Source organism: Aedes aegypti, chromosome 2, assembly GCF_002204515.2.
Source record: "Aedes aegypti strain LVP_AGWG chromosome 2, AaegL5.0 Primary Assembly, whole genome shotgun sequence".
Lineage (NCBI taxonomy): Eukaryota > Metazoa > Arthropoda > Insecta > Diptera > Culicidae > Aedes > Aedes aegypti.
This window is the reverse complement of record NC_035108.1, coordinates 168,088,154-168,111,709: the sequence shown is the minus strand read 5'-3', so window position 1 is coordinate 168,111,709 and position 23,556 is coordinate 168,088,154. Positions and strand designations below refer to the sequence as shown.

The 23,556-nt window shown below is 36.9% G+C and overlaps 1 protein-coding gene across 1 annotated transcript in view; it reads left to right on the top strand.

The window, feature by feature from the left end:
- Window positions 1–23,556, top strand: part of LOC5574038 — a 92,079-nt gene that overhangs the window by 60,295 nt on the left and 8,228 nt on the right. Inside the window, exons 7-8 of the mRNA XM_021843073.1 lie at window positions 4,903–5,114; window positions 5,201–5,496. Of these exons, the coding sequence (XP_021698765.1) occupies window positions 4,903–5,114; window positions 5,201–5,496 (508 nt within the window). The remainder of the gene's footprint in view (window positions 1–4,902; window positions 5,115–5,200; window positions 5,497–23,556) is intronic.

Sequence of the window (23,556 nt, the reverse complement as noted above, 5' to 3'; positions counted from 1 at the left end):
AGACAAAAGTCGGCTTGTTGCCATTTAAGATCAGCTTATCTCGAATCTCAGAACATGCCTGAACAACAAAGCAGCATGAAACATCAAAAACGCAATTTGATCAATATGTTGGAAGAGCTCCCATCAAATTGAATATCAAAATTTTGCTAATCGCATATAGATTGTTGGTATTTTGGCTAATACTTTTTCAATTTGGCAATAACTCTTGTATTACCGACAAAATGCTACTCTCGACGGTAGTAAGACTAAACGTAGATCTTTGTTTCCATGCTATTTATATTCGAGTACTATCCTTTCCACGAAATATCCGTTCTACCAAATATCATATTCTTTCCGTTGCAACTCAACCTTTTCGACCAAATGTCCATTCGACGAAATGTCCGTTCGACCAAATGTACTTTCGACCAAACGTCTTTCGACTAAATGTCATTCGACCAAATGTCTTTCGACCAAATGTCATAGATTCGCCATCAACAACGCAGCCAAAAGCATCCTCGGGTACGTGGAAACATGTCCTCCATGTAACGATTGGTTCGACGAAGAAGGCGGGTTTTGGAGGAAAAGGATGCAGCGCGGGCTACAATGCTGTAGTAAGGAACGCGACAAAACGTGGAGCGATGCGATGTGGAGCCCGACAAAACGATAGCGATGGAAGTATCACGGATAGACGTGAGGTTATTGAAAGGTGGAAGCATCACTATGATGAACACCTGAATGGCACGGAGAACACAGGTGCAGAGGTTCACAACATCGGAGGAAGTGACTACGTCAGCACGGCGGGTGAAGGAAACCAATCTGTTCCCACATTGAGTGAAGTTAAGGATGCCATTAACCAGCTCAAGAACAACAAGGCAGCTGGAAAGGATGGTGGTTGAGCTGAACTCATTAAAGCACTATGGCTTATCAGATGGCCAATAATCAAAAAAGTGATGTGCCCCAAATTTCAATTCTTGTTCGCCATTTCATTGTAAACATGTTTGCTAAGAAATCCCCAAAATATTAGGGCATGATTTGCATTGCACACTCAAATATGAGGTGCCAAAGTTGAGCGTATGGAGAAAAACTTATTTTTACTAACAAAAACTATGGTTTACTCAAATGAATATAACTTTTTTTTTCTATAATACTTACGTAAAATGTTTTTACACCATTTAAAAGCTTACAAGAAAGGCTTCCTAGAAGCAATAAAAAAATAAATAAAAGCTTCAAAATAGTGGCTTTATGATGTTTTTTTTTTATAAAGCGGTTAAAAAAATCGAATAAGCTTATAGTTAACACATCGAGTACTTTTTTGTCCCAAGTTGCCCCAGGCTTAAATTCAGTTCCGAGGCTTTAATTTAAGGCTTTTTGAATTTCTCCAATATTTTTAACCATATTCTATTGAAAACAGCTAAAAACTAATTTAAAAAATAACTGAATTTCGCTAAATCATTCCTAATATCATTTCTATGTAAGTTTCAATATTTATAATGGTTTGCACGACGTTAATCGCATAAATGGCTTATATGCATTATAAGTAACAAAGTTTAATATTTCGCTATAGGCCCTATTCAAAAGCTAGTCTCGAAAACTTGTTTTTGAAAATAAAACATCAAATTTGTATCATAAAACTCATAAGTACGACATGAGATGGAAAAAAATATTTTTGGCCGCCAGTCTGTATGGAAATCGCCCATAGTGTAAAGTGGGCTCGGAGAGGTTGGCCGCCTGTCTGGAGGAGTGAAAGCAAGTGATCATATGCCCCATCTACAAGAAGGGCGACAAACTAGAATGCGAAAACTTTCGTGCGATTAAGTAAGTGTCCGTGCATTGATTGGTGTAAATTTTCCAAAATAATTTGTGTTTTCCTTTAGCGACTAAATTTGTCGAGGAAATATTTGAAAATAATTTGAAATTATTTGTGAATTTTCCAACTGAAAGAATTCAGGTAAGCCTATATTTCAATTAAAAATGTGAGCAATTACGTGAAATTGTAACACGCTGTCTAGGACAAGCGTACCCAAGCAACGTGGGCACTTAGGCCGGTGTGGAGATTTGTCCAAAAGAGTTGCGCATAGTTCGGAGTAGAATGTGGTTTGGAGCTTAGGCCCTAGTTCGAGCTGCGTCGTGATTCTGTGTAACCAGTGGACTCCCACCGTTGATCAACTGAAGTTTATACGGCTTATCAATCTGCCAGTCGTCTTAAGCAACCGTCTTGCAACCACCGGATGTCACCGCCGTGTCTTCGCTAGTCGATAAGTCGCAAGGTGTAGGCCACACTACATTCAATGGCCGTCACTCCACGCATCAAGGGGACGTTTACCCCGGCTCATACACCAGCGCGCGAGACACGTGAGGACGGTGAGAAAGGGTTAGAGCTCAACGCCGGCAACTCGTCGGTGACAACCACTGAGTTGGATGCAAGCAATTTCGGTTTTGAAGGACGAACACGTGGACGAACTTCGCGAGACATCCTACGTGGGACCCAAGAAAAATTAAGGTCAGACCAGAACATTTTTGCCCACTTGTGTTTTTTATTAGATTAAGCAATTAAGGAAGCGTTACGTCACCCTAGGGAAATAGGTTTAAATGAATGAAATAAATTCAAATTAATGGTCGAGTAGTAGAGTTAAACACACTCGATAAATTTTGTTAACATATTTTAAGATTTACGGTCTTAACTAGCGATTAAAATTAAATACGTCTTGTTTAGTTTAGCATTCCATTCTCATCGCGTCATGCAATAAAGTAGAATTTGATATTAGACTGGTTTATGTTTCTTTTAGCAAGACAATTTCTTGCCTGATGAATCATTGAGGGTATTTTTGTTTCGCGTCATTTTTAGATTAAAATTTCGTTCTTTGGTGAATTTGGTTGATTGCCTATGACGTTTGGGTTCAGAGTGAACTTTCGTTTCTGCAGAACTGAAAGACCTGCCCTGAGAAGGCAGTCTCATTCGGAGTAACGGTCCTTTTTTTGACGGTGGCGCGTAAGCCGTTTACTTAGAAACAGTACGGAGCGTTACAAATGAAACACGAACTTCAAAAAAGATTTCCATTAATAGGTTTGCCTAAAAAATAAGCTGTCTTTCACCTTTAGTAGATTTAATGAAACTATAATAGAACTACTAAGAGAAACTATTTTATATTAAAAATAATAATTGATTGAAGAATTAGGATCTTATTTCCATAAATCGAAAACATTCAATCCATTATTTAGAAGAAAAACCAAAAAAAGTTTGTAAAAACATTTTTTTAACTTGTGTTTTACCTGCGTCGTGAAGCTAGTGCTTAAAAGAAAACGAAATTATCAATATAGTGCTACTATAGGCATATGTGTTCCTACAGTTTCAGTGACACAAGCGATATTAAATAATAAATATCACTGTTTGGAGTTTTTATTCAACTTTTTGAACTCTTTGCAGCTAAAGATTTGTTAGAAAAGCCATGTGGTTAAACCAATGAAGTAAAAATCTTTCTCTTCATAGCACAAATCTGAACCGATTCCGATTGAAACACAAACCAATCAACCTCGCCATTAACTTTCCAAATTACCCGCACTGTATTTCCTTCCGAAGTAACTCCAATTCCAAAGCAACTATTTAAACTTTCACCCAACTCAATTGTCGAAAATTGTTCGCAAAAACTTCCTCCTTTGTGTGTGCGGGGTACTTCTCTCTCTCGCCGGTAAGACGCAATCAGTTGCAGTAGCAATCTTTTCGGCAGTTGGCGATTGAGTAGTTCGGCTGCAAAAGGCAAACTGCAACAGAAGTAAGATTCGGAAAAGTAGATTTCCGGTTCCGGTTGGCGCTAGAAGTGATCTCTTTCGCATTATTTTCCTTCGATACCGGCAACTGGTTGGTTGGTTGGTTTTTGGTCTCGGAGAAGCGAATCGACACAGAAACAAAATATGGAACGAACGTTGGCAAACAAATGGAAATTGAATTGGAAGTAAGGAATTTATCGAACGATGTGGTAAGAATTTAAGCTGTTCCGGAACGATCGAAACTTTCAGTTTGAATGGGTGAACAGTTCATTGAATGGGTTTAGGTTGTTCTTTTATCGTTCAAAGTTAAAGCAATGGTGAAAAGATGTGATATTGATAGTTTTTGAACCGATACTTCTAGGAGCACTTGAAGCTACTTTAGTAATATTTTCCATAATATGATGGACATGATTTTTTATCACGCCTAATTGTCGTGAAACGGTCTACTTTCCTGCACTGAATTATGTAATGCCGTAAAATTTGATTTCAGTGGTATAATGACTCATTACACAACACTTATTCTTGTTATAACTGACCAATTTATTAGAACCCCTACCATCGTGACAACATGTCTACTTGAAGGTTTCAAATAAAGAACTTTTTTGTGGGAATATTATAAGTTGATACTACAGATGACACGCAGGCTTCGTCCTTTGGCGGAGAGGCGATTCCAGAGAAACGTCGTGCATTTTTGCCAAATCTAATAATGACAGTTTTAAACCCACTTTTTTGGAAGGAAGTTGTGACTTCGAAGATTCACCTTTCCATGGTGGTTGCAACCATGTTCAGTAAATAAACGAAAGAAGAAGTGCCCTCATAAGAGGTTTTTTTATAAGATGGTGTCCAAGAAGGATTACCACCGCCAGCTTTCGCTTACAATTGTCACATCTCAGTTTAAACTTTAAGGATTTCAAAAAAGTATATATTCATTTTTGCTCAAAAATATATATAAATCTGTATAGTTTTGACAAAACTATGTTTACACATCTATAATATTCTTTATACATCTATTATGCATTTTTTTTTTTTCAATAAAAAACTGTTATCTGTATATACAGATTCTTGGTCACAAAATAATTAAAAAAAATGTAATATACAGATAAACCTGTATATGTGGCAACCCTGCAACACAAATCAATGACTTCTACATTTCCCCAGGACTCTCGGAGATACCCCATCTGCCGTCTGGAAAATGTACATCAATGTTCATCTTGATCTTCGGCTATCTGATGTTCCAATACTACTCGGCAACTATCGTCGGATCGCTTCTCATGGTACCCCCTAAAAACATCCGAACAATACGAAACCTTATCGACAGCAAACTCACCCTGGGTATCGAAGATATTCCGTACAGTCGGGATTACTTCGTGGTAAGTGTCTGTTATCCGACGATACGGTTCCAAAGCATAATACTCCTTGGTCGCTGTTATTTATCCTATCATCGTCTATTCGACAGCGAACCACCGACGAGGATTCTCTTGAACTGTATCGCACCCGGGTGAGCTTCTACAACCCGAAAACCGGCCAGAACGAATCGCATTTCCTAAATGCAGCTGATGGATTAGCTTTGGTGAAGGCCGGGGGGTACGCGTTTCACGTGGCCGTTTCGGCCGGCTACAAAATCATACGGGAAACGTTTAGTGAACGGGAAGTTTGCGAATTGGCCGAAATCGACATGTTTCCCAAGTCGGCCCAGTGGATGGTGGCAATCGTGCAGAAAAATTCACCCTACCGAGATGTCATAACGTACGGGTGGGTATTTCTTTTTTCTGCCGCGTATCCGTTCGGCGCTCACGTGTGTAGTTTTATGCCCTTATGCAATTTTTCAGTTAGTATATCAGTGCAAAACGTAGCAATATTTTAGTCCAGTAAAAATATAATATTAAGGAATTTCTCAATACGGCAGGTATTTTAGGATCAGATACATCCGCATGAATTCTAGTATCATAAAAAAAAAGTTCGGAATAAAATCTCTAATTGTATGTACATTTTGCAATATTATTTAGCAATTTTTTGAAAATGGTTGGGTAGTAATTCATTACGCAATATAACTATTACTACACTGACTATTACTACGTATTGCTATTACAACACTGCATAATTCAGTGCAAGAAAGTAGGCCATTTCGTGACAGCTTGACATGATGAAAAACAGCCTATTCAGATTTTTACAGCACGAATCGAAAATTTATTGAAAAAGGCTTGCTGAGTTGAATAATTACGACGAGTTCTGTTAAAATCAAGTCCTGCAACAAGTCGCGTACATCATTTTTTTTTTTTTCTTTTATTATGTAAGGTCTGTACTTTTTAAGTATTACATCAGACTGAAGCCTCTCAATTTAATTTCTGAGCTGCCTCAGATAAACATCATCGGTAAGGAATGGTTCATCATGTTTTATAACAGAGTTATAACAATTGTGTATGTTTTTTAGAAGTCAAACCATAACTTTTGCACGAGACTATCTAACTATCTAATTAACCATCGATATCTGTAAACATTTAATTTCCCTTTTTCATTTTTTTTCTTGTATAATTTATCAAAAAAAAACTTTCTTTCTGTTCATGTAATAATTTTGTTCTTGATACTCTTAGTTTCCTATAAGAAATCGTTTTTCAAGTAAATGATAGCTCTTCATATTTTTTATTTTACATCTTGCACCATTTTTTCCCCTTGTGTGCAAAGTTTACCAGAAACAACAAGTGGAATATTATCAGATTAACTCCATTTTACGAAACAAGCTTCCTATTCATATATATTTCTACCACAAAATCCTCACCACACATTTTCCTATCCTAATCGGAGCCGAATGCGAAGAATCCCCAGTGTGGGATGTCATTCGATTTTTATGCTCGATTTCAATCATTGTTTCAATAAACTTTTCCACATATCAGCAAACATTGCTAGACTGCACTGACACTGGCACTAGGCTCGTATGGTCTGCTCACGTATCGATCTACAAGTGCCGACTTCTGTGTGTTTGGTTGATTTTGCACGCCTCGATTTGCATCCTTTTCTTCCGTTTTGGACTTACTCTAGCGCAGCAAGGTGTACCGAAAGGCTATGCGTTCACTCCAAAAATACATACATAAGATACCCCGGGGCAAGAGTGACCTACCGTCATAGCTAAGTCCAAAAATGTTTTACAAGCAGGTATTTTTCTAGAATGTTAAAGATACAATCATAAGGAATGTATTTAGTGCAAAATATATTGTTATTTTCATTACTATGTGCTCCATGTAACAGTTTTCAAACTAGCGCCTTTTTCAACTCGCATGATAAATTGTGCGTGTGTCACGTCTTGCATTAGCTCGCAATAAAGTAATAGTGTTATAAAAAGAATTACCATCAGTGAGCCATAGTTTTAAGTATTATCATAAACCGCTTACGATCAACAGGTATTTTGTTTTCATTTCATATGAATTTTTTTATGTTAACCCCGAAATATGTTTATACCTGCCTATACCTGGGGTAAGTGGGACCTAGCAAAGCAAGCACCACAATCGAAACTTTTCCGATACGTTTCAAGCTTTTTCCTACTGCGTAGCATTAAAACATTCAAACAAATGATTTTCATCAAAAAAGATCAATCGCAAATTCGTAATTGTTCAAGAGAAAGAGAGGTTTTCACAATTTCAAAATTATTCGGTCAAATACATGCACACACCAGCAAACATGTTGCCAAAAGGTGACCGTGTAGCTGGATTTGAAAAATATTGACATTTGATAACACTGTTCGGCAAAAAATGTTTTTGGATGGATTAGGGACGCTTTTATATGGTTCTTGAAGTGTAAGAAAAGTGTAGGAAGAGGCCGTTTGCAAATGATTTGCAGCACCCTTGGATTATTTTTTGATAAAGTTTGAAAATTTGACATTTTTAATCACAAAAAGTGTAATAAGCAAAGTAACCATATCTTTTGAAATTCAATTATTCAACCATTGAATTTGTCAAATCAATATTTTTTAGCACTGGATGATTTCAGGGAAACGTGCACCATTTCAGAAGAATATTGGCATCAATTTTGTGTATAAATTTGGAATGTTAACGATCATTAAACAAGCATGTGAGGTTGTGCACCATATAAATACTGCTTTTTTCCTATTTTTCAGATCTGGTTCATAATATAATAATAATTGTAGGTTTAAGAAGACGCTTGATTAGGATTTGACTATTTGCTCCATTAGATAAAGCAACGAGCAATGCAATTCAGTAACATTTGATTTCAACAAGGATGCGACTACGGAAAATTGATGTTTCTGTTATTTTTATATGGGCTGGTTGGTCTAATAAACTCTCAGCAGAAATACAAAATTTATATAGGTTGGATACTGACATGTAAGTATCTGACATGCGCTAGCTGGTTTATCAGGAGACGATATCTGTAAAAAAAATGTGATAACATTGTTATTAGCGATTTCCAAATATGTGGATAGGTATTCATTAAGAATAGTTCACTTATCATGAGATTCATTTTCATCAGAATAACCCTAGAAAAATCACAGAATAACAGAAAAAAGCAACAAATAATTTAGTAATCAGCATTGTCACATTTTTGCGAAAGCCGCTCAGGCAGGCATGAGCTCTTTTTGATTCTGTTTCTGCACAATACTAATCATTTGTGAAAAGTGATTTAGTGGCAACATGTCTGCTTCTTACTTGTAAGATGAAACAATTTCTGGTCAACTTATTTCCGATATTTTTTTTAATTTTTGGTTCTACATTTCACATATTTTTCGGCTATTTTAATCAAACTTTCAGTATTGAGATTTAGAATAAATTTCACAAATAATTGCGATATAATCTAATGAGTAGAACACTTGTTTTTGTATGTCTTTCTGTTTAAAAAAAGAAAAACACACATTACGTGAAGTTTCGCAAAATTGTTTATCATAAATGTATTGATAAATTGTTTCTTCACTTAATCGAAAAGCATTGTTACTCGTTTAGAGGATATGGGAATGGGGGTTCATAAATGGACACGTTTGGCCTCATATTGGAAACGAGTTTAAAATTAATTTTAATGGTCGACTTCTTTATGTTTCCAATATGCTTACAACTAAAACCATTTGAAGAAAACATCCCATTGAACAAGAAACTAACGCTCCATTTGAATGTTTGATTAAAATTGCCGAAAATGTAGAATCAAAAAAAAAATTGGAAATGGTTTAACCAGGCATTTTTAATCTTACAAGTAAGAAGCAGCCATGTTACCACTAAATCAGTTTTCACAAATGATTAGTATTGTAGACAAACTGAATCAAAAAGAGCTCATGCCTGCCTGAGTGGCTGTCAAGTGGTGTCACAACAAATGTGAAAATGTTTATTACTGAATTATTGGATGCTATTGTACGTTAGTCTGTAATTTCTAGGGATATTCTGATAACAAACGGACCTCACGAAAGGTAGTCTATTCCTAATGAGTACCTATCAAAATCTTTGAAAATCGCAAATAATAATATGGTCACATTTTTCACAGACTTCGCCATCGGCTCTTAATAAACCGACTAGCTCATGTAAGACCACTTACATATCAGTGTCCAACCTAATTTTGTATTACTGCTACGAGTTTATTAGACCAACCAGCCCATATAAACATATCAGACACATTAATTTTCCGTAGTCATATCCTTCTTGAAGGGGCCCAGATAGCCGTAGCGGTAAACGCGCAGCTATTCAGCATGACCATGCTGAGGGTCGTGGGTTCGAATCCCGCTGGTCGAGGATCTTTTCGTAAAGGAAATTTTCTCGATTCTCAGGGCATAGAGTATCTTCGTACCTGCCACACGATATTCACATGCAAAAATGGTACATCGGCAAAGAAAGCTCTCAGTTAATAACTGTTAAAGTGCTCATAAGAACACTAATCTGAGAAGCCGGCTTTGTCCCAGTTGTGACGTAACGGCAGAAAGAAGAAGAAGAATCCTTGTTGAAATGAAATGTTACTGGATCGCATTGCTCATTGCTTTATCTAATGGAGCAAAGAATCAAATCCAAATCAAGCGTCTTCTTGAACCTATAATAATTATTATATAATGAACCAGATGTGTGAAGTAGAAAAAAAGTAGTATTTATATTGTGCAGATTCTCACATACTTGCTTAATGATCGTTAACAATACAAATTCATATATAAAATTGATGCCAATATTCTTCTGAAATGGTGCACGTTTCCCTGAAGACATCCAGTGCTAAAAAATATTGATTTGACAAATTCAATGGTTGAATAATTGAATTTCAAAATATATTGATATATTGCTTATTACACTTTTTGTGATTAAAAATGCCAAATTTTCAAACTTTATCAAAAAATAATCCAAGGGTGCTGCAAATCATTTGCAAACGGCTTCTATCTACACTTTTCTTGCACTTCAAGAACCATATAAACGCGTCCCTGATCCATCAAAAAAAAAATTTTTTTTTTCGAATAGTGTGATTATATGCTGAACAATTTGTTAAAACTATCTTTGTTTTAGGCCCGGGATTCTTCTACTTCTTCTTGAAATTACGTCCTCACTGGGACAGAGGCTGCTTCTCAGCTTAGTGTTCTTATGAGCACTTCCACAGTTATTAACTGAGAGCTTTCTCTGCCAAATTGCCATTTTTGCATTCGTATATCATGTGGCAGGTACGATGATACTCTATGCCCAGGGAAGTCAAGGAAATTTCCATTACGAAAAGATCCTTGACCGACCCGGAATCGAACCCAGACACCTTCAGCATGGCTTTGCTTTGTAACCGCGGACTCTAACCACTCGGCTAAGGAAGGTCCCTAAGTATAGAATGTGTATAGTATCGATAAAAAAAATTTAAATATTTTTCAAAAAATTAAAATAATTTTCAGTGTTTACCCAAACTGAAACACGAATTTTTATTTCACTTTATTTTACTAAGAGAGCTTTCTTAATAGCCGTCCGTAAGATGTATAAAGATCTACATAAACAACTTCTCTATTTTTCTTAAAAAAAAACTCTTGATTTTAGTAGGATTGACTACGACGCACTTCTGGATTATTTTTCTACTTTTGACTGGAGATGCCTAAATGCTTGCCGAGGCGTCGATGATATGGCTTCAAACTACTGTTTCGTCATTCAACAATGGCTAAAAAATAACGTTCCTCACCGAAGACGTCCGATTTCACCTGCCTGGAGTACGTCACTGCTTCGAAAATTGAAACGTGAGAAGAATGCGTGTCAACGTTAATATCGAAATGAGCAAACTGCGTACAGTAAGTTGAAGTTCCAACGAGCCAGTAATGCGTACCGTAGTTTGAATGCATCGCTGTACAAAGTTTACGTGTTGAGAGTGCAAGCTTATCTTCGTTTGAATCCGAAAAGTTTTTGGAAATTCGTGAACAGCAAAAGAAAAGATCCGGCCATCCCTAGAAATATGGTATATGATCATGTGAAGGCAAGCTCCTCTGCTGAGTGTTGTGAGCTTTTTGCGAACTTTTTAGCTTCTGTTTTCGATCATACTGCTAGTTCCACGGTGGAAGCTTAGAGTGCTTCCTCGGAGGTCCCGCTGGATTTCCTTAGACTGACGACTTCGGAAGTAACTCCTGCAATGGTTATCACTGCTGCCAGAAAATTGAAGAGCTCATTGCCCCCCGGACCCGATGGCGTTCCATCAGTATTGCTCAGTCGCTGTGCTGCTGTTCTGACTGATCCGCTTTCGAAAATTTTCACTCGGTCTCTCAATGAAGGTATGTTTCCGACCATTTGGAAACATTCGTACATGTTTCCCGTCTTCAAGGCTGGAGATAGAAAAAATGTTAGAAATTACAGAGGACTTACAAGCTTGTCAGCAGTATCGAAGCTGTTCGAAATTAACGTCAGTGAAGTCATTCTTAGTCAGTCGAAGCACTACGTTTCACTCGATCAGCATGGTTTTATGCCTGGAAGATCTGTCACTACGAATCTGTTTTGCTTTACTTATACATGTACACTACCCGTCATAAATACGGACTCACTAAAATAAGTATTGCAACACTCAGCTGAATATTGAATCACCCCAAAAAGTTTAGCATCATCTCAAAAACAGGTAAATTCACATTGCTACCGTCAAACGGGGTATCTGCACAGGGGTGAAACTTGATCCTTACGACTTGCAAAGGAGCGATCTTCAGCAAAGTTGTTCAGGGGATCAAGGAAATCCGGAAGACAGGCAGTTTGGTTCGCGATATTGCCGCTAGGTGGCGGTAGTGAGCATATAAAATTGAGCATTTTAAACTAGTTCTAGCTTGTGATTCACAAGAGATAGAAAGTTCGGGACTTCGGCAAAGTTGTTCAGAAGGTCATCGACATCCGGAAGACAAGCAGTTTGGTTCACGATTTTGCCACTAGGTGGCGGTAGTGATTCACAAGAGATAGAAAGTTCGGATCTTCAGCAAAGTTGTTCAGGGGATCAAGGAAATCCGGAAGACAGGCAGTTTGGTTCGCGATATTGCCGCTAGGTGGCGGTAGTGAGCATATAAATTGAGCATTTTAAACTAGTTCTAGCTTGTGATTCACAAGAGATAGAAAGTTCGGGTCTTCGGCAAAGTTGTTCAGAAGGTCATGAACATCCGGAAGACAAGAAGTTTGGTTCACGATTTTGCCGCTAGGTGGCGGTAGTAAGCATGTAAAATTGAGTATATCAAATAAGTTCTAGCTTGTGATTCACAAGAGATAGAAAGTTCGAGTCTTCGGCAAAGTTGTTCAAAAGGCCAAGGACATCCGGAAGACAAACGGTTTGATTCGAGATTTTGCCGCTAGGTGGCGCTAGTGAGCATGCAAAATTAAGTATTTCAAACTAGTTCTATCTTTTAATCCACAAGAGAAAGAAAGTTCGAGTTTTCCAGTTCCATCCAGATTTAATCGAAATTTTGCGTCTTCAGCAAAGTTGTTCAGAAAGTGTTGCAATGCTTATTTTAGTGAGTCCGTATTTACGACGGGTAGTGTATAACTGCTGTGGAGGAGAAAGCACAGGTTGATGTGATCTACACCGACTTGAAGGCGGCTTTTGACCGAATCGATCATATTATGCTATTGTCAAAGCTTATTCGCCTTGGTGCGACTAATAAACTCGCATCATGGCTTGCCTACCCTACTAGAGGCTTGTAACAAAAATATAATACAATTTTATCAGAATATGATATGCATATCATATTATGATATAATTTTGTTAGGCTCTGTTATCCATAGAACATAATAAAACAGAAATATAACAAAATGTGTTTTATTTCCCTTAAAGATATTTTTTTGTTCATTTTTAACAATTTTATAACAAAATAAATAGATAGTTATGCTTGTCAATAATATACAATATTATCGCATATCGAACAGTATTATAAGTTTGATACTTTGTATCAAACATTATAATTTGGATTGATATGTTTTTGATAGAATTAAAACACATTTTGTTATGTTTTTGTTACTATTCATACACTTTTTGTTATAATTTTAGTTATTTTAACAACATCCTGCATCAAAATTGTAACAACCTATGTTCTAAAAAACCCTTATAACATAATAACATATGCTGATATAATTTTGTTATGTACCCTTAGTCGGGTATTATTTGATCGGAAGGCAGCTACGTGTTAAATTCGATTCCCATTCTGTAATTCGTCGGGTGTACCCCAAGGAAGCAATTTGGGTCCCCTATTGTTCACACTGTTTTTCATTGACGTCGCTTCAACATTAGGTGTGGACTGCAAAATCATCTATGCTGACGACATGAAAATTTATTTGGTGATTCGATCAGTTGAAGTCTGCCATCGTCTACAAAATCTGATAGACAAGTTTTTTAACTGGTGCCAACTGATCAAGTTAATTGTCAGCATTCCAAAGTGCTCTGTAATGACATTCCTCGAAACGACCACTTTTGTTCGACTCTAGGATGAATGGATCCAGACTTCGCAGGGTTGATGAAGTGATAGATTTAGGAGTGACGTTGAACTCGAAATTGACCTTCAACAATCACTATGCGTCAATAATAGCCAAGGCAAATCGACAGCTGGGCTTCATATCGAATATATCCAAAGATTTCACAGACCCGTACTGTTCGAAATCACTATACTGCGCGCTGGTACGGCCAATTCTCGAAACTGCTTCCATTGTTGGACGTCAAATGATGTTTCCTGGACATTGAGGATCGAACGTGCCCAAAGAAGGTTCATTCGGATGGCCCTGCGTCATCTACCCTGGCGTGATCCACTGAATCTTCCTGCATATCCTGCTCGGTGCAAGCTACTCAACACCCTTGAGAAAAGGCGTAAAATTCAACAGGCGATGTTTGTAGCTAAACTTCTGAATAATGAAATTGATTGTCCACGGCTGCTTTCCAAGCTAGATATTCGGGCTGCTTTCACCGAACTACGTTTGGATATAATGAACTAGTATCGTCGATGATTCGCTCATTCACTGTGGTTGATGATCTCTTTGAGTTCGCTGAAACAACTGTGCATTTTAAAAACAAGATTACTCGCTCGTCCATTTTTAAAATTCTTTGTTATTAGTTCATTCATTAAGACCTTGAAGTCAGATGGATAAATATTGGTAAATAAATAAATAAATAAATAAATATGGATGAATTGACGTAAACACCACGTTCCTATCATTGAAACATGGTTCATACGCTTAACTATTCGAATAAACACTAGAACCGGGTGTTTTTTTAACGTAGGACTACGTCTTTCTTCTCCATACAGGAGTGAAATTGGAATTTCAAAACCAAAAGCGCTACGTTGGCATGAAATATTTCAAACGTTTATAAGTTTTTGCTGGCTTAACTAAATTTCTTGATTAGCACCTCAATCGAAAGACAAGGCATCAAAGGTTCATGTCGTTTATATATTGAATCCCACATACCTGTCCAAATAGTTTAATGACTGTTTTAAAAGAGAACGTTGATTTCAACGAAAAAAATTATAAATAGGGGTGCTAGAGAAACGTTGACGTCATTGGCTTTTCATTCTCCACTTGGATCGCATCTCAGCTGGCAATTGGTCGGCTTGCTCTGACCGGCCGTGTTTTTCAGGCACGGACATCGATAGCGAAGGACATAGATGTCTGTGCAATAACAGCATAATGCTCATCTTGTACATCCCTTTCCAAGACATCAGTTTCATATAGCCTATTTCCCAGATCAGAAATCGAAGAATACGAAAAAGAAGAGCATCATCTGCTATTATATTCTTATTATTATATTCTTAAGGTTATATAGCATACCTCCCTCGTTGAATTCGGTATCATTCAAATTTCGCTTTCGAGCTGGTAAGAGGTCCGCTTTCGGCTGGTAGACCTGCTCAGCTCCTCGCTACCTGTGCCACAGAGCTCTTGATCATCAAGCTGCTGCGAATCCAGCCCCCGGTTTGTGTGATCGCTCAAAATTTCTGAGTTGACTTGTGCTTCCAGAATTGGCCCTGAAGGAATCGGTTTGCTAACGCAAGCTTTTACGAGTTAACTGAAGAAAATCAGCCGCAGACGCTTGTTGAAGCGCCCATCGTCATCGCCACCGCCACCGCAAACTTCATCGAGCGACGAGGATTCCCACAAATGTTCCGTCAAAATGCGTCCGTTTTATTCGAATTAAACAATTTGATCAGCCTTTTTCAGGGCCAACCAATGTGTTCTAAAGAGTTGTTTGTGTAATATTTCCTAATGTGTATACCACATACTTGATATGATCTCTTAGTTCTTCTCGTAGTATCATACAATATCTCATTTGTTATGAACAATTCACAATTGCCGATTGGTACCTTCCTTAGCCGAGTGGTTAGAGTCCGCGGCTACCAAGCTAAGCCATGCTGAGAGTGTCTGAGTTCGATTCCCGGTCGGTCCAGGATCTTTTCGTAATTGGAATTTCCTTGACTTTCCTGGGCATAGAGTCTCATGGTACCTGCCACACGATGTACGAAAGCGAAAATGTTAACTATGGCAAAGCAAGCTCTCAGTTAATAACTGTGGAAGTTCTTATTGAACACTAAGCTGAGAAACAGGCTCTGTCCCAGTGAGGACGTAATGTCAAGTAGAATAAGAAAAATTGACAATACGGCTTATTTAAATTTACGGTGGCGGTGACGATATCGATGACTGGGGCACTTCTCCGAGCGGAGAGCTCCACTTTGTTCTAAAATTTACAAACTATAACATTCTGAATTATAACTAAAGGAAGGTTGCAATTATAACAATTGACATACATTTAAATGCAACAAATCACATGGCGTTGTTAATGTCATGCGGTCATGTCTTGTACACAACCATTACTGATTTGTTGAAGTATTTTACTTTAAAATCCGAAACTCTGAAAAAGCTTCCAAACCAAATGACAGATCTCCCTTAAAACCATAACGTAATTTAATACTCACAATCACAGCACCTATCATCTATCATCAAACATCCTATCATCTACAAAAAGCTACCGCACTGTTATTAGGGTCTGACCCAGAATTGATTGAAGTTGTGTCCATAGTAGCCCTACGTCAACCCCGCGGTAATGTTACAGACATTTTTACAATTTCTCATCGTAATAGGCTGTTTTCAATTCCGCCAATATGTCACGAAACGGCCTACTTTCCTGCAATGAATTATACAGAGCGGTCTAAGACAAGACGTGTCAGGTCAAAGTACAAAAATGAAACCGATTGCCTGTCAAAAAAGACCACTTCTTATTTTGGCTCATCGTTGAGGTAGATTGCAACAGGGCACTTTGTTTCTAGCCAGGCCGTGTTGTCATATTAAATGTTAAGTGTACCACGTGTGATTTTACAATACTAAAATAAATAAAAATACTGAATTGAGAGCAAAACAATGGAAATTATATCAATTTTCATTAAAAATATCGCCTGTTTTGAATATAAACCATAACTGCATATCTGTAACATTCGAAAATAGTAGGCATTGAATAAATGGAATACCAAGTGTGCGTTTTATGGTCGTATGGGAGGACACTAAAATTTCTAAAAATTACCAGTAACTCAAAAGTGCTTATTTGAGGCTGATATTTTGTACAACTCATATCGCATACTAGGTGAATTGTCAGAAAATAATTCTGATAGAAATTTCATCGTCATTACTTTATGAGACTCATTTGAAATCTCAATGTGACTGCTATGCGGTTATTATTACCAATGAGACAAAACAACTTGGTATTTTTTTTTTCGAATTTTCTAGAACAATCTCACAGATTTCATTAAGTTGATCAAAAGTATTTATCATTTGATGACTCTCCATGGTATTAATTCCAAATTGTCAAAAATGTCGAATGTGACTGTTTTGCAGTTATGGGCAGTATAAGAAACAACCAAATTATGACTCTTGATATCTGAATTTGTTCACAAGATTTGCTTTAAACGAATACTGGCAGCACTGGCTTTTGTATCGTCAAGGTTATCGACTGAAAAACAACGGGGTAGTCTTAGTTGAGCTGTCACGTTCTGTCCTAGAGAGCGGTAATAGTCATAACGCAACTGAAACCAGTGCTGTAATGATCCATTACGCAACACTTTCTTATTACGCAACTGTTTTGAGTTGCATCATAAATCATTACACAACATTGTTTCGTGTCAGTGTATCACTGATTCACTGAAACAATGATTCACTGACACATCAAGTCGCAGCAATTGAACCATTGATATCATCACAACTTTTTTTCAGAAATTGTTAAACAATGGTGAATGCTTTCCGAAACGATTTCTGATACCCTCAAGTGATCTTCTATGAAATTGCAAAAAAAAATGTTGTACACAAATCGTTGCAGAACTCGATTTAAACAGCACTCATCGTAATTATAAATGTACGACTCGTGCTGTAAAAATCATCATTCTGCAACTTGATGCCTAAACTACTATACCCACCCTAATTTTTACGGTTTTAAATCGTGTCGAAAAATTGGTTGAAAAATGGGGGTGGATGGGGTAAAAATTACCTAATGGATAGGTTAGAATGCTATTTAGCATGGAAACGTTTATTCATTTATAAAATCATCGGCAAAGCTTACGACCTAGATAAAAAGTGAAAAAATATTGCATTTCACTGAGAAATTAGAGGAAAATCTATGAGTTCATGTCCAAGGCTTTTACCGTCAACTATTGAGTAAACATATTTTTGTATCGTTTGTCAAAGAACACAAACTGAATCGTTCTGAGAATGATCCAATAAGTCGAGCCATTTTACCTTATCAGTGCGTATTGGACCATGTTCCCCTGTATAGAGCATGGGACAAGTAGGCGTACAAGGGCAGTTGAGCATTTATGTTTTTTTTTTGAACATTTTCTGAAAAAATCTTTGAAGGAATTCATGATAGAACCTCTGGTTACCCTTAGAAAAAATCTACGTTGAATTTTCAAAAGCCTAAAACGAAATCCTTAGAAAGTTCGTGAAAATCACAGAATGAACTTCCGATGAAACAATTGGAGTTCATTTGGTGATATGTTTTAAGCAAACCTTCGGTAAATTTATCTATATTAAAGGCATTTCTTTTATCAAGAATTAAATAATTGAGGAAATGTTCAAACTTTCTTAGAATACAGAATTAAAGCTGTAATGAGTCTTTGCTTTCCAGCTCTACTTGGCCAACTAATATTTCCAACTCCGTGCCAATTCACTGGAAGTCCTGTCGATAATTTTCAGTAAAATATTGTGTTTCTGAACAAGAAGAAATAGAAGAACTGTAGACTCATTAATTTACATTTTTGCCATTAAACTATTACAACAACATATCAACATAAATTCCATCACTTTAGTCATAATTCTAATTCCCCTGAATCTAACACCGCATCGGGTCCTAAAAACCCTAGCTACGCCACTGCATGTGATGTTATTATTGTTATAGAGCACACAAGGACGGTTCAGATTCTAAATTCGACCACTAAAGTCGTTATAAGTTAAAATTATATGTGGGCCACACCCTCCAGTGCGCATCGTACCTTCGTGCTGTGCGTACACGAATTCTCTCTGCTCTTGGAAGTTTTCTTAAAAACTACCTAAAGCAATAAATCAGTACTTTTCAGTGCTACATAAACAGTACTTTTCAGTGCTAAAATTAAAAACGGTACTTTTCAGTGCTACTAAAACAGTACTTTTCAGTACTATTTTTCTACTATTGATCCCTTTACGATCCTTGTTTGGACCCGTGCCTTCGATTTTTCGTTGGACCCGTTGGCGAAAGCTAGCGGTGGTAATCCTTCTTGGACACCGTCTCGGGAAAAAACCTCTCGAAGGTCACGTCTTCTTTCGTTTATTAACTAAACATGGTATCAACAACTAACAAAAGGAAGGGTGAATCTCTGAATTCACTACTTCCTTCCAAAAAAGTGGGTTTTAAAACTGTCACTACACGTGGCAAAAATGGAAGAAAGGACGCTTCCCCGGAATGCGAAGTTTCTTCCAAGGGTGAAATGAATAATTGTATCGAAATGAGCAATCAGTTCGATGCTCTAGACAAATTTTCCGAACACCAAATCGAAGCAGCCTCTAGCCCAGGCTCTTTGATTCAAGTGAGGAAGCAAAGAGTGCCGCCTATCGTGGTCAGTTGTTCCGAATTTGCGGGATTTAGGCAGGAGATCTTGAACTTCATTAGGGGAATCAAGGTTTCCTTCCAAATCGCAAAGAAAGGAGACTGTCGCGTTTTGCCAGAAACTCTTAAAGATCGTGAACTTCTTCTCAGACATCTTGAAGAGAAGAAGCACAAATTTTTTACTTATGACGACAAAACTGAACGTTTGTTCAAAGTCGTCTTGAAAGGTCTCTCAAGTGACTATAAGTCACCTGAAGAGATCAAAAATGAAATAAATGATTTACTTGGATTTTCCCCAGTCCAAGTAATCATTATGAAAAAGAGAACCCAATCTGGCATTGTTCGGAAAGGGCTTTCTCAAGAATATTATTTAGTTCACTTTAACAAAAAAGAACTAAATAATATCAAAGCCTTAGAAAAGGCTAAACTTATGTTCGATGTCCGTGTGAACATTTCCAGAAACCTGGAGGAAATTACCAGAACCCCACTCAGTGCCGTCGGTGCCAAAAGTGGGGTCATGGTACAAAAAATTGTCGCATGGATGCTAAATGCATGATTTGCGGAGGTTCTTCTCACGCTAAGGACGTCTGTCCAGTGAAGGAAGATACCACCAAATTCATATGCTGTAATTGCGGGGCTAACCATAAGTCCAATTTTTGGAATTGTCCTTCACGCAAAAGGGTCATTGAGGCTCGTGCCAGGCAGATGAAAGATAATATCCGTTACGATAACGGTCGTTTCCGGAATTTGCCTGGTAGAGTATCGAACAATGCTCATTTTTCAGTTAACGATCGCTTGATCATGAATCATACCCATCAGGAAGATCATAATCATGCTCATTCACAAACTAATTTTAATCCATCGGGTAGCCGTTCGAATCTTTCAATTTCGAATGTATCTACCCACGGTAAATCCTTTGCCGATATCGTAGCAGGAAATTTGAACTCCTCCCCTGTTCGATCCATGGGTACCCATTCTACTTGTTTCAAATCAAATGGAAAAAACCCTACCGCCACAGGTAATTCCGCTTCTTCGTCTACCGGAAATTCTAATGGGAAATCACATGACATGCCAGCCTCTGATTTTAATTTTCTAACTGAACAATTGAATCTAATGATTGATGCAATGTTCAAAGCCACCACTATGACTGAAGCAGTCCAAGTAGGTGTAAAATTTACAAATCAAATTGTTATTGGATTACGTTTTTCTAATGGATCCAAATAATAATTTAAATATTTTAAATTGGAATGCTCGTTCTCTGAATGGTAAAGAGGACGAGCTGTTTAATTTTCTTACGGTTAATAACGTGCATATAGCAGTTATTACCGAAACGTATTTAAAACCTGGATCTAAACTCAAAAAAGATCCTAACTTTTTTGTTTATCGTAATGATCGACTTGATGGGGCATGCGGGGGAGTTGCAATCATCATTCATAGGCGTATAAAACATCAACTGTTTTCATCATTTGAAACTAAAGTTTTTGAAACTTTAGGTGTTTCTGTTGAAACACAGTTTGGTAAATATACTTTCATAGCTGCCTATTTGCCTTTTCAATGCTCTGGACAGCAAGTTAATTTGCTCCAAACTGACTTGCGTAAATTGACTCGCAATAAGTCAAAATTTTTTGTCATTGGTGACTTTAATGCCAAACATCGGTCATGGAATAATTCTCAAAGTAATTCCAACGGCAGAATTTTATTTGATGAGTGCTCTTCAGGATATTTCTCAATTCAATACCCTGATAGCCCTACATGTTTTTCCTCTTCTAGAAATCCGTCTACGATTGATTTGGTCTTAACCGACTCTAGTCATCTTTGTAGCCAATTAGTTACTCATGCTGATTTTGATTCTGATCATGTCCCTGTTACATTTCAAATATCCACAGAAGCGATTCTAAATCCTATCAGCTCCACTTTCAATTATTTACGAGCCGACTGGAATATATATGAAACGTATGTTGACTCTAATCTTGATGTTAACATTTCTTTAGAAACTAAACTTGATATTGACAATGCTCTTGAAACTTTAACAAATTCCATTGTTTAAGCCAGAAGCATTGCAATTCCAAAATGTGAAGTAAAGTTTGAATCCGTGATTATAGACGATGATCTTAAACTCTTGATCCGTCTTAAAACGTGAGGAGAAGGCAATTTCAACGCACTCGCGATCCTGCTATGAAAATTATATGGCAGAATTTGCAGAAAGAAATCAAAAAGCGTTTTGCTCAATTAAGAAACAAAAATTTTGAAAATAAAATTTCTCAATTGGACCCTGGCTCTAAGCCCTTTTGGAAATTATCTAAAATCTTGAAAAAACCTCAGAAGCCTATACCGGCATTGAAAGAGGAAAACAAATTATTACTAACTAATTGCGAAAAAGCTCAAAAACTTGCTATGCAGTTTGAAAGTGCGCATAATTTTAATGTAGGGCTTACTAGTCCAATTGAAAATGAAGTTACTCAGGAGTTCGAAAATATTCTCAATCAAGAGAACGTTTTCGAAAATGCCTGGGAGACTGATTTGGATGAAGTGAGAACTATTATTAAAAAATTCAAAAATATGAAAGCTCCTGGCGATGATGGAATTTTCTACATCCTCATCAAGAAACTTCCAGAAAGTAGCTTATCATTTCTAATTGATATATTTAACAAATGTTTTCAATTAGCATATTTTCCTGACAAATGGAAAAATGCTAAGGTTGTTCCAATTTTAAAACCAGACAAAAATCCTGCAGAAGCTTCTAGCTATCGTCCAATCAGTTTGCTTTCCTCCATCAGTAAACTTTTTGAAAAGGTTATTTTGAACAGAATGATGGCCCACATCAACGAAAATTCAATTTTTGCCAATGAACAGTTCGGATTCCGCCATGGACATTCGACCACTCATCAACTTTTACGTGTAACAAATTTGATCCGTTCCAACAAATCTGAAGGCTACTCTACTGGTCTTGCTCTTCTAGACATAGAAAAAGCATTCGACAGTGTTTGGCATGAAGGTTTGATTGTAAAATTGAAAAACTTTAATTTTCCACCATACATTGTTAGAATAATTCAAAGTTATCTGTCAAATCGTACACTTCAGGTTAATTATCAGAACTCCAGATCTGAAAGACTTCCTGTGAGAGCTGGTGTTCCCCAAGGCAGCATTTTGGGACCAATATTATACAATATTTTCACATCTGACTTACCTGAGTTACCTCAGGGATGTCAAAAATCTTTGTTTGCGGATGACACAGGCCTCTCCGCCAAAGGTCGAAGCCTGCGTGTCATCTGTAGTCGATTGCAAAAAAGTTTGGATATTTTTTCTTCATACTTGCAAAAATGGAAGATTTCTCCTAATGCTTCCAAAACTCAACTAATAATATTCCCACATAAACCAAAAGCTCTTTATTTGAAACCTTCAAGTAGACATGTTGTCACGATGAGAGGGGTTCCAATAAATTGGTCAGATGAAGTTAAGTATCTAGGGCTCATGCTTGATAAGAATTTAACTTTCAAAAATCACATTGAGGGCATTCAAGCCAAATGTAATAAATATGTAAAATGTCTTTATCCCCTTATTAATAGTAAATCAAAACTTTGTCTTAAGAACAAGCTTTTGATATTCAAACAAATTTTCAGGCCAGCCATGTTGTATGCTGTACCAATATGGACTAGCTGTTGTAATACCAGAAAGAAAGCTCTGCAGAGAATTCAAAATAAAATTTTGAAAATGATTCTGAGGCTTCCTCCCTGGTATAGTACCAATGAGTTACATAGAATATCCAATGTTGAAACATTGGAACAAATGTCAAATAAAATAATAAATAATTTCAGGCAAAAATCGTGACAATCTTCTATTGCCACGATTAATGCGTTATATGTTTAGGTTAAGTTAGGTTAAGTATATTTAAAGCGTTTTTTTTCTCTTATAAGCAGGTGAAATCAACTCACCTGTAAAAAATCTGAACTGCTACGGCAAATGAAATGTTATATGTTGTTAACAAAATGTTAAAAAAATCTTAAATTTGTTTTACCAAATTAGGATGATAGTGTTGTCTAATAACACAGAACACCTAGATATAAGAAATGAATGTAATGTTTGGAATGATACTAATAAAGAAAATAAAAAAAAAAAAAAAAAAAAGTGGGCCACACCCTACATTGAAACAAAAATTTGTTCTCCAGGTGGCGAATCATTTTTCAGCGCAGGAGAGTTTTAAAATAGAGAAAATTTGTATTCGTAATTCTTGAGTGTATTTGTAATGGTAAGTACACATGTACATTGTATTGGCGAGATTTGTTATTTATGCGTAAACAAATAATACCAGATTTTACAAAT